The sequence below is a fragment of the Blastomyces dermatitidis genome, assembly GCF_000003525.1.
Source record: "Blastomyces dermatitidis ER-3 genomic scaffold supercont1.5, whole genome shotgun sequence".
Taxonomy (NCBI): domain Eukaryota; kingdom Fungi; phylum Ascomycota; class Eurotiomycetes; order Onygenales; family Ajellomycetaceae; genus Blastomyces; species Blastomyces dermatitidis.
The window spans coordinates 1,725,878-1,737,354 of NW_025544778.1; the positions used below are offsets into that span (position 1 = coordinate 1,725,878).

General features: G+C 47.1%; 3 protein-coding genes across 4 annotated transcripts; 2 read left to right on the top strand and 1 right to left on the bottom strand.

The window, feature by feature from the left end:
* Positions 1–187: 187 nt before the first annotated feature.
* On the bottom strand, positions 188–3,923 carry BDCG_05026. Of its 2 annotated transcripts, none has more exons than XM_045420683.1 (3): positions 2,297–3,923; positions 917–2,180; positions 188–807 (listed from the first exon to the last, which is right to left on the bottom strand). In XM_045420683.1, exons 1-3 carry the CDS (start codon positions 2,496–2,498, stop codon positions 783–785), a joined length of 1,491 nt encoding a protein of 496 aa, XP_045276737.1. In that variant the 5' UTR covers positions 2,499–3,923; the 3' UTR covers positions 188–782. The 2 variants fall into 2 exon arrangements, with proteins under 2 accessions (XP_045276737.1, XP_045281100.1); XM_045420684.1 differs by having other exon boundaries at positions 399–807; positions 2,260–2,606.
* On the top strand, positions 2,738–6,064 carry BDCG_05027 (rab family, other). Its single transcript, XM_045420685.1, has 4 exons — positions 2,738–3,863; positions 3,945–4,237; positions 4,332–4,406; positions 4,480–6,064. The coding sequence occupies exons 1-4, from the start codon at positions 3,233–3,235 to the stop codon at positions 4,579–4,581; spliced, it is 1,101 nt and encodes a 366-aa protein (XP_045276738.1). The 5' UTR covers positions 2,738–3,232; the 3' UTR covers positions 4,582–6,064.
* Positions 6,065–6,107: 43 nt separating this feature from the next.
* BDCG_05028 (uncharacterized protein) lies at positions 6,108–11,273 on the top strand. The gene has a single exon (XM_045420686.1). The coding sequence runs from the start codon at positions 6,819–6,821 to the stop codon at positions 8,910–8,912; it is 2,094 nt and encodes a 697-aa protein (XP_045276739.1). The 5' UTR covers positions 6,108–6,818; the 3' UTR covers positions 8,913–11,273.
* The last annotated feature ends 204 nt before the right edge of the window (positions 11,274–11,477 follow it).

Sequence of the window (11,477 nt, forward strand, 5' to 3'; positions counted from 1 at the left end):
AGCGACAACTGACTTCATCTGTTTGCTGTGCCTGGATTCCCTTTTTTTAAGCTGCTTATATAACCGTGGCCTTTTCGCGATGACCATTGATGGGGGAGAAGGGGAGAGCCGTTGTGAAGTCATGCTTAACCTCCTTTGGTATACATCACTCTTAGGCATGTACCAGTCAGTGCAAAGCGGAATGAAGGACTGTGACAAATGCATGAATTCAACTATAACTAGGATATATTTCTTGATATCTATGGCCGAGCTAGTATCCTAGCAGTGATGCTAAATGAGTGAGAGCTTCCCCAATTTGTGGCATTTGATTCTGCCGGGATCGATCCTCAATTCACACACACACACACACACACACACACATATATATATATATATATATATATACATTAACCCTATTTGTAGAAATTACTTTTTCGGTCTCTGCGGGTTGTATCGGAAATAGAAAAGGAATAGTTAGCAGTATATCTTTTTTCCTTTAGGTTGGTTGATTTAAGGTGTTGTTCAGTCCCGCACGGATAAGCTAGCATGGATATATATCCCTTTTGGACAATGGAAAATTGTAGTTATAGGGGCAGGCCTAAAGTGTATCAATATATATCATAAAGTTTCATTCATTATTCATTAATGGCTCATTTAATGGGGAAAAGGAGAAAGAGATCTACGGGAAATAAACAATGGATTATACTTTGTGTGTGACCCGATGATATATGCAATTTTCATTTTGTGTGTAGTTTCCGGTGCCAATATATGTCCCAAGAACCTTTCCCCAAAGCCTAAATCACCTAAACACTGATGGTTTTGAATACACTGTTTCCACGAAGGCCGGTTAGCATCATATTTACGGATAGGAATGGAGTGGAGTGGATGTAGTTGAAAATATAAAAAGGAAATGAAAACAGAAAATTCCGACACTTACCCGAATCCACCACTCCCAGTCGCCATAATGGTCCCGGGCATTTGCGCCTGCCAATGCAGTTCCTTCACTGATTCCATGTAATGCACAAAGAGTAGCTGAGGCGGGACATCAGCAAGGCCAGCAGAATCGCGGCTTTCCTCATCATCGAGCTCGACAGCAAGATCCCACAGCGTCAGCGTATTATCCGCAGACGAAACCGCAATTACACTGTCATCTGACGGGTGCCATTCTATACTCGTCACAGGCTCCTTGTGGAAGTCAAAGGACGCCACAGCCTTCGGTTTGAGCTGGGAGGCGCCGCCTGATGTATTGGGCTTCCAATGTCGCAGATCCCATACCCCCCACTGCCCATCGTCGGCGCCCGTGGCCAGGAGATGGAACGTCTGCCGCGACCAACTCATCACGTTCACGTCTGTGTTGGATATCTTGACGTCTACGGCTGGTTTGCGCGACTTGGATCGGACGTCCCATACCTTGACGCTTCCATCGCTGCTGGCGGATGCGAACACGTTGCGCTCGTTTGGAGACCATTGGAGCTCTTCGACAGCGGAGGTATGTCCGATGAACGGACGTGTGTCAGTCACCCAGCCGCCTCCCTCGGTGCGAGTTGTGGCGTATATTAACCCGTCATTATCACCGGTAAGGAGTTTGCCTAGGGGGTGGAGGGAGGACCAGTCTACGCCGTAACCCTCCGATTTGTGCATTCGTAGAGTAGATAGGGGTTTTGAGGCAGAGGGAGGGATGATTGAGCCGGGGTTATCAAATGTGGAAAGATAAGGTGTGACGTCGTGGATGACAACATGAGCATTCTCAAGCATCGATGCGGTAATGGTCTGCGGTGGTTTGGAGTAGTCTCCGGAGGGAGAGGGAGTCTGATGGGCGCGGATTCTGTTCGTTGTGTGGCTCAGGGGAATGGATTTTGATTCGAGAATGGGCTCTGAAGATTCGTCGTCAGACTCGTCGTCGCTGCCCGAGTCGTTTTCTCGCTCCATCCTGCTGAGCCCGCTCAATTTGAGAACCATCAATTCGTTCTCTTTCGAACGAAGCCTGTCTGCTTGTGTCCCAGCTACAGCATATACTGTGGCCGGGTATGTTTTCCGGTTATCACCCAATCCATCTTTTATTATATCGAATGAGAGGCACGGCCACGGCGTGCTGAGGGTGTGAAGCATTTCATAAGTGGTAGGGTCTGGAGATAATGTCTCCCCGGGAGCCAGTTTTGTTCGCCCCGGTATAAACGTCTGCTTATCGACATCCATGGCATCTGGTTTGATTTATTCCTCAGTAAACATTTGTGATCCGTTGGGGGGGGGCTTCAATTGCGACGAAACGGAGTTGCCCACCGCAATGCCGTTTTTTACTTCATGGGCAGCCACATACCCCTTTGCTCCTCTGCTTCTCTTTCTGCATCTGGGCGCCCGTCAACGCCAGCCTCGAGGATCTCATCTTCACTCTCGAACTCATCCTCAAACTCGTCCTCGAATTCCCCCACTTCATCAGGCGGGGCATCTGCCACAGGGCGCTCGCCAGCTTTCAATGGCGCGGACAGATCGTCTGTCGCATCCACCCCGCGTTTCGACATTTTGCGGGTGTTCACAAGTTTGAGATTAAGTATTTATTAGGTATAAAAAAAGGCGTTGTTGGTGGGGTTTGTTGGCGGAGGTGTAGCTTGTTTCTTAGAAGATTTTAAACATTTTTTTGTTCCTGTCGATTTTCTGATTTGATAAGAAACTTTTTCTTGGGCGGGGACGCGGGCCACGCTAGTCCGTTCTGGGAACACAGCCCAAACCCGCTCCCCAACCTTGTATGAGAGAGAATCTCCAGCCATTGTTGACGACATCCTGGCTGCGTTGATCGCTCGTTGCGAACTTGCGAGGGACCCCCGTTGGTTAGAAATTTTCCGTCATTTCCAGCTGTGGCCGCCTACGGATCTCTATTTCGCTTTTCGATCGTTTTGGCACTGTTCGGCTCAGGCCTGGTCGCGTTTAATTACCCGTCGGCTCAACGACCCACGAGCTTTGTCTCCAAGCTTCCAATCCGAACTACTAACCTCCCCGGATTTCGTATATATAGCTCCCAGCAACCACTAGTACTCTCATTTGACGGGAACTCTGACGGACCTGCTCAACTGCTTCATGCAGGCTTAGATCAGCGGAATTGCAATCGCACTCCATGAAGATATTCGACAATTTTCTTTGAAGTTTTAGAGATTCAAGCTCATCGCTTATTCAATTCCAGCCCTGCCTCGTTCACCGTTTACGCTCTTTGAGATTGCTCTGACTGAGACTGATATTTGGTACTGGCCGTTGGGGAACAATGGACAACCTACCGATGGAGGTGGATAAATTGCGTGTGCAGGAGCAGGAGGTCCCTGTCGAACAGGAACCGAATCGAGTTCCGGCTCAGGATCCTGTTGCTGACAAGACCACCGAGCTGTCCCCTCAGCCGGTTCCTGATCAATTCCCGGAACAAACCGTCCAACAAGAACAGAACATGCCAGCAGCCGCAGAAGAAGCAGTAGCCAGCTCACCCTCGTACAATAATAACAATGACTACAGCAACGGTCACCGAGCCGACGACCATTCCTCAAACTCTCTCGACTACCCCACTTCCAGCCAAACGTTCGTACCACAAGATATCGAGTCCCCCCAGCAGCATCACTCTCCAACCATGCCTTTTCAACAGCCTGCCCAAACTGTCCAATCTTCCCAGCCGAGTTCGCGACCTAGCTCAGGGCTGTCAGGTGGAGGTGACCGATACGGATACTCGCAGTCCTACCACGACCAAAGTCGGGAGCAGAGACAGCCGCAGCAACAACAGTCTACTCCCAATAAGAATAGCGTCGTTATAAAAGTTGGAATGGTTGGAGATGCGCAGATCGGGAAAACCAGCCTAATGGTTAAATACGTTGAAGGAAGCTGGGATGAAGACTACATCCAAACACTTGGTAAGAAAAGGAATATATACGATGCTCCGTTCCTGGGGATGACATGAGTTGCTGATATTTATCGTCTGTTTGGCACAACAGGTGTTAATTTTATGGAGAAGACCATTTCGATTCGGAATACTGAAATTACATTTTCCATTTGGGACCTGGGTGGACAGCGTGAATTCGTCAATATGTTACCTCTGGTGTGCAACGATGCCGTTGCTATATTATTCATGTTTGACCTGACCCGAAAGAGCACCTTGAATTCCATCAAGGAATGGTACCGCCAGGGTCGCGGGTTCAATAAAACCGCGATCCCATTCCTCATCGGCACAAAGTATGACCATTTCGTTAACTTCCCACGGGAGGATCAGGAAGAAATATCGATACAGGTCAGTGACGGAATTATTTTTCTTCCTTTATTTTCTTTTTATGGTATTGTTTGTTGTTCTTCTGTATATAAGCTGGCTGACAAGGAGTGCACAGGCCAAACGCTTTGCCAGGGCTATGAGAGCCAGTTTGATTTTCAGCAGCACGAGCCATAGCATAAATGTCCAGAAGGTATTATGGCTAGCATATGTCTCTCTCCCATTTTATTTCGAGTTAACATCATATCTAACAATTCGTGCCCTAGATCTTCAAAATTGTGCTGAGCAAGGCATTTGACCTCAAATGCACTATTCCCGAAATCGAGAACATCGGAGAGCCGCTGTTGCTTTATCAATCTGTCGGCTAAGTGGAAAGATACGCGTGAAGCCTGCTGAACAGATAAGATGCTAGAAGTTTGTGACGAGAAGAAATTTTTTGTACGCTGGATGAAGCCATGGTTTGTTACGATTATAATCTTCGTTTTATTTTTTTGCCTCTCCTACTTTGAAGTGGTGGGATAGGTGGAAGGAGGAGGAGGAGAGATGGAGGGATGGGAGGCAGAGAGGACCCACGATGCTCCTCGTGTGTGTGCTTCTTATCTACATCGGGTGGATGTGGTAGAAACACTGCTTTTTATGCGCCTGCGAGGGAATCCCTTGTTCCCGGCTTCCTTCTTTTACTCGTTTTTCTTTTCCTCTTTTTTTTTGGCATTGGGATGCGTTGAGGCATTTGTTTTGATTATTTTCGATTTCCTTTTTCCTCCCTCCTGACTGTTTCCCCCTCCTTTCCTTCTTTTCATCTCCTTTGCTCCTACCTGCTTCTCCTTACCTTTCGCTTCAATTCTCATCTGTATTTTGCTATTTCTGCTTTGGCAGGGCTCGGCCCCGTCCACACCCCTCTCTTACGTACTACTAGAGTTTCCTTTGTGTCTTTTGTGTTATTCATATCAACCAAGCTTTTCCTTTTTCCTTTTCCCTTTCCTTCTCCTTATTTGTGTCTCTCTTCCTCTTCTTTTAACAAGCCCGCCTCGCTCTGCAAAAGAGAATTATATATCGGCGTCATAAATAACTCACCGAAGAAGAAGCAAAAAAAAAAAAAAAAAAAAAAAAAAAAAAAAAGGCGCTGCAGAGCATAATTAAAATAATTAACATATCCGTTCCAAAGCAACACCAGCCTTCCATATCTCTTTTTGTCGATTGCGCAGGATAATTTTTGTGAGTTTTACCAAAAGGCCAAAGCCAGTCAGTTCTCGACATGTCGGATTCAATCAGATAGGAGAGGATGAGGAGGAGGAATGAAGGCGGTTTCAACCTGAAACACAAGCTAGGCCAAAAACCCCGTTATTTACGTAGTTATGACTTCCGGCTGCTGTTACTTGAACTTGAACCCAGTCAGTATTGATTCTCGTGTTTGTTGCCGCTACTTGCTCCAAGATCGACGGGGGGGGCGCTGATTTCTTTCGCTTCGGCAACTTTCTAAGGCTGAATGGGTGGATAGATTAATTAATATGGTTTGCCAACTTTCCAGCTTTTCTGATGCCTGTTTTGCTGGCCTGTTTCCTCCTGGTTGTGCGTAAATGAATGAGTGGGCTATGTTTGTGCAGATATACGGAGTTAGAGCAACTGGCGGTTTGCGCTGAACCAGGTTATGTTGTAACTTATCAGTACGAGTTCAAGATCAAATAACTAATATAAGTTCAATCTTTCATTTTGTTGCTAGATGAGACATCGATCGCTCTCACGGTGCCGGGAATATTTCATATTTTATTCATTCTCTCCTCTCAGCTGGGAGATTATATCATAGATTCGTACGGAATAACCACTCTTTAGGGGCGAGTGGGAGGGAAAGGAAACACGTAACTAACTACTCCAGAAATTCGAAACCTCAACAAACCAAAGCTTGTTTTATTCCCCCTGCTATTTTAGTTATCGAATAAAGACTTGGCTTTGCTTTTACATTTCTTCCCCCGGACACCATCTGCTGCATCGCCGGGCCTAGACACATTATTATTACATAGAGGAGAACGCTGAGGGTAAGTTACATGCATAGCATAGCATAGTAGCTTATTTAGCTATAGCTAGTTATTGAACTCACTAGTTAGTTAACTTAGTTATTTCACTGTCTAAAAATAAACCCTCAGAAGTGAAGCTGCTTGTCCGTTGAGCCGCATCACGGGGGGGTGTGTGTTAGGGCTCAGCTTAAATCGCAAGGGGGCGAGGGAGCCAGTGTATTTGCTATTCTCATTCTTCTTCTTCTTCTTCTCATTCTTCTTCTTCTTCTTCTTCTTCTTCTTCTTCTTCTTCTTGCTGTTGGTTCCCTTTGTGAGACGATCGTTCCATCCTTCCCGTCTTCCGTCGCATCTCAGCCTCGTCGCATCCCGTTTTATTCTGGGCCAAAGCCAAAGACTCCCGAGTAGTCAGTCCCATGTATTCCTCCGTTGCTTCCTCTCCCCCGACAATTCCCAGATGAACCGGACATCTGGCCTCCAAAATTGATAATATATCTGTTTCCCGCCGTCAATCGTTGTGGTTCTTTCGCTTTGCTATCAGCTGCTGGTTGGTGGCATTTCTATACATCATCATATCCTCATATCCTCATATCATCATGGCGACAATCCAGGAGCGAATTGCGGCCTTGAACCAGGCGCATGTTGAACGAGCACCAGCTACTTCTCCTCCCCTCGAGATAAAACCAGATCTACCGGGCCCAAGACCCTCGATGACCGGCAGATACGTAGACCCCGACAACGAGTTGCGTTCCCCCTCATTCTCAATCCCGATCAGAGAGCAGGAAATACTACCTCCGCCATCCATTACAAGGACCGGCCAGAAGCCATTATCATCTCCTACCCCGCCAACTAAACCAATTAAACCTAAGAAATCGCCACCCCCTCTCCCTACGAGAAAACCTCAGGGTCAACCATCGCCTGCTCTACCCCAGCGCAAATTGTCCAATACGCATCTTCGCAGAAACTCGGGGGATTCTTCGCTGTCGACCACGTCGATATCAGGCAGATCGACGACAAGTTCGACGGGGAATGGCAGATCGCCTTCTATCCACTCAACCTCTACTGAAAAGTCGACAACTCGCAACCTCCCCCCAGCGTGGGGTGAAACTACACTTCCGCCGTTGCCTCCAAAGAGAAGTGGGAATACAAATGGGCATCAAACGCTGAAATCTCGGCCATCTCTGGGTGTGCTCGGTGGCGGCCGTAAGACATCATCCTGCTCCATCTCTCCTCTAACACAGAAACTTCCTCTTCGTTCAAATACATCTAATGCCAATGATGTGCCTGCAATCCCACCCCGGAAATCTACCCATAAGGACTTGCATAATCCTCCCCAATTGCCCCAGCGCAAGCTTCCCCCGCCAGCCCCGTCATCCAAGACACTTGAAAAGATCAGAGAATCCTCCTTCGCCACCATTAAAAATAGCTCAATAAATCACGAGCCAGTTTCGAATGGCGATATCCATGTACAACAAGCCAATGGCTCACCACCTCCAGTTCCGGTGGGGTCCCGTCCAGATCTGTCCAAAATACAGGCAACTAAACCACGCATGCCTTCCTCCTCCCATTCTCCGCCCAATACTGAGTCAACGGCTATTTGTATATGTCGCGACTTCTCCGGACCGGATTCTCATGCAGCTCGATTTCCCAGACAATCTCTTCCCACACACGACCTTTCCTGGCTGGCTAACCAACTTACAGCCCCCTTCCCGTCTCTTACAGATAAAGCTCGAGCCATATTCACCTGGCTCCACCACAACATCGATTATAATGTTGATGCATTTTTTAATAGTAATGTGAAATCTTCAACGCCGGATAGTACATTCAACACCGGTCTTGCTGTTTGTGAAGGGTACGCTGCCCTCTTCGAACGGCTGGCAACGCTTGCCGGATTAGAGGCACGCATAATCACAGGCCACGGCAAAGGGTACGGCTATACTCCTCTTGCTCCAGGTTCACCAATTCCACCGTACGACGGCAACCATGCCTGGAACGCGGTGCGAATTGATAATGGACGGTGGAAACTGATCGACAGCTGCTGGGGTGCCGGGAACGTCCGCGGTAAAGGCGAGCCATACAACAAGGAATTCACGCCCGAGTGGTTCACCATGTCCAACGATGAATTCGGCAACAAGCATTTCCCAGCCAACCCCAGAGACTTCTACCGAGACGATGGCCGTCCGAGTATATCCTGGGAGGAATATATGAGCATCAACCCCTCGTGTCCAAGCGGCGTTGAACCCCCAATCTTATACACCGGTGTAAAACAACAGCACGGGATTGGCGAGCGGTCACTTCAGCCACGATCGAGGAAGCTCTCCGTCTACCAACCGGGCCCAATCCGATTCCAATTCGGCCTCCTCTGCGAACACTGGACGCTTGCACGCAGTAACATCCGCACGCCGTATCTCTTTGTTTTATGCGCCAATGGCAACGACAGGAGTGAAAAGGAGTATATCCCCTTCCACTATGTCCGTGGGTCTGGCCCGGGTGGCGCGGGTGACATTTGGTACGTCGATGTGCCCGATCCTCGAGTGTTGGGTGCGCCAGGGCAGAAACTGCACATCTACAGCGTAACGAGCTTTGCGGATATGCATGATAGTCGTGGTCTTGGTAGAGAGGAGTTCCTTCGTGGCGTTGGTAGGGTGGGCATGGCATTTGGTGGTATCGCGGAGTGGGAGCTTGTATGATCAGGACGGGTGCCTTATCTTCTCCTCTTCTCTCTCTCTCTCTCTCTCTCTCTCTCTCTTTCCTCTTTTATTTTATTTTATTATTTTATGTTTTTATTTTTGTTATTTTATTTTTATTTTTATATTTTGACCCATTCAGGCATTCGGTCTTCTCCAGGTTTCCTCTCTCCAGCTGCCTTTCAGCACCATATTTTTATTTTCTTTTCCCATCAGTTTTATAACCATCAGTTTTATAATATTCCTTTCTGTGTTGCCATTTTTAACCTTTCATTGTCCCTTCTCTCTCTCTTCCGGTTTATTTCGTTACAACCTTTTCTCCTTTCTTGAAAAGTCTGCTGAGCAGAGAAAGAACTTTTTTTCCACCCGCAGTTCAATACTAGAAGCCTAGAATCGCTTCACCCTTGTTTCCCATTTCTACACCATCCATATTAATCCGCAGACTTTCTTTCTTTCTTATGGCTTCTGAGTTTTCGCTCGGTCAGGAGTACGAATAATCTATTTATTTGTTCATTCAATTCATTCATCTGTATGCCTTCCCCTATTGCCATTTACCACTTACCATCACGATCTCGGTAAACAACAAGCCTTCTGACGACTACTCACTCATGTATGCGCCAACGACACTAGACTGTCTTGGTTTAAAATGCATAGTTTGATCACCCGTCACCATCACCACTACCTTGTTTCTTTAGGCCTTGGTTGAGGTCCGTCGTTAGGTCTGTGCCTTGGCTCCCCCCCCCACTGTATGTATAGTATGGGGCTTCAGGTCAACCATACAAAAACTTCTCCTGATGTGGTTGGTACATGTACATGTACACAACATTGGATCTATTGGCACTTTACCTTATGAACCTCGTGCACGGTTATCATATCAACCTCAACCTCAACATCAACATCAACCCTCCACCCGCCACAGATGTACAGTACATGTACATCCTGTTTTCAATCCCATCCCCCCCGCCCCCCCGCGCTTGTTGCTGCATGTAATCGAATGCAGTTTGTTCATGGAGTAGATTCAGAGAGGGGGGTTTGGGGGGCTTCCTTGCCGGAAATCTTCGAATCGGCCTCAGCTTCTGTAGCCCCTATTGCCTTGCACATCTCTATGGAGAAAAGAGAACTGAGCCTGCGGAAGTTGTTGGGTGACAGGGGCAAGATTCTGGCAACCCAATCTGCTTGGCCCCTGATGATCCTCGCACCTCGTCTGTGCCGTCTTGAGTTCGGACTGATGCAAATGTTAAACCCTTGGAACTTGAACTTGAACTTGCAATCTCAAGATCGTAGACCTGAACTGAGGCCTATTTCTCAAACATCAGGGAAGGTTAAGTAAATTCAATTTGTCAAACTCTCCGCATGAGACAGACGTATTCGTCATCCGCCAACCCTCACCACCGCAACCTATATCCCACCCACTATAACCCTATAGTTGCACTTGCTATTGTTGAACTATTGGCTATGATGAGTCGTTCCCGGTTATTTTATCTCCTATATTTGTTTATTTCGGTGTATCTTTGTATTTGCTCAAGAGGCTGAATGAATGAGATGACTGGATGGGGGATAGATATTTGGAGAAAAAAAAAGACGAGTTTAGAAATGGCTCAGGGAATTCTGCGGCAGAAGCAGTCAGAATCGACGCGGTGAAATGTACTGTGCGCAGATATCCCCTCCGCTCATATAATATGACGCTTCGTCAATCAGCGAATAAAAAGGAAAATAAGGAAAGGAACAGTATATAAAATGAAAAGGAGCAGGGACATCCCTTGCAATGTATATGGAATACACCACTTATCCGACCAAAAACGGATATATAAGGATCCCTCCCAACTTACCTGGTCGTGGATGGTCACCTTAATTCTAATGAGCAAACCTCTCCGCTGGCCCTAACTTACCCCTAAAATAATTTACATGGCTCCATAGAACAGGACGTAACTAACACACTAAACTGTGGTCAAGTCACACTGGAGCTGTTATCATCTTCTTGTTCCTCCTTTTGTGCTACTTACCTCTGTTCCCCCTAACAACCTTCCCTCACCGAGATTTCCACAGAAGTGACACGAGAATATCATTGCATGATTGCATGATTGCATGCGTCGCCCGTTCACACTTTTATTTGTCAATTTTTTAGCTCTCGTATCACCCTTTTGAGGGGCTGCGCAGCGCAGCGCCGGCTTAGCTGGTTCAGCTGTATTTTCTTACCGAGGAGTGATTAAGGGGGCTGGGAAAAGAATGGGGTTGAAGGTAGTGGGGAAGGTTAGATCATTGTTATCTTAATAGGACGCTGCAAACCGGTTCATGTCTTGTCTATATCTTTTGAAATCAATTGGGAAAAACTAAAAGGGGGTTAGAAAGGGGGGGGGGGTTGGTTAGTCGTCCCTGTGAGGATCTCTCAGATTGCCGAACATGAGACATGTCATGTTGAAGGATGATCTAACTCAAATCGTACGTAGTTAATACGAATACGATCAGTTCTTAAGGTCCCTCAGCAGCAGCGGCCATCGGGAAACCCGAGCCGAATAATGAACAAATCTCACCATAATTATAATTTGGCTCTTGGTCAAAAGTTCTTCA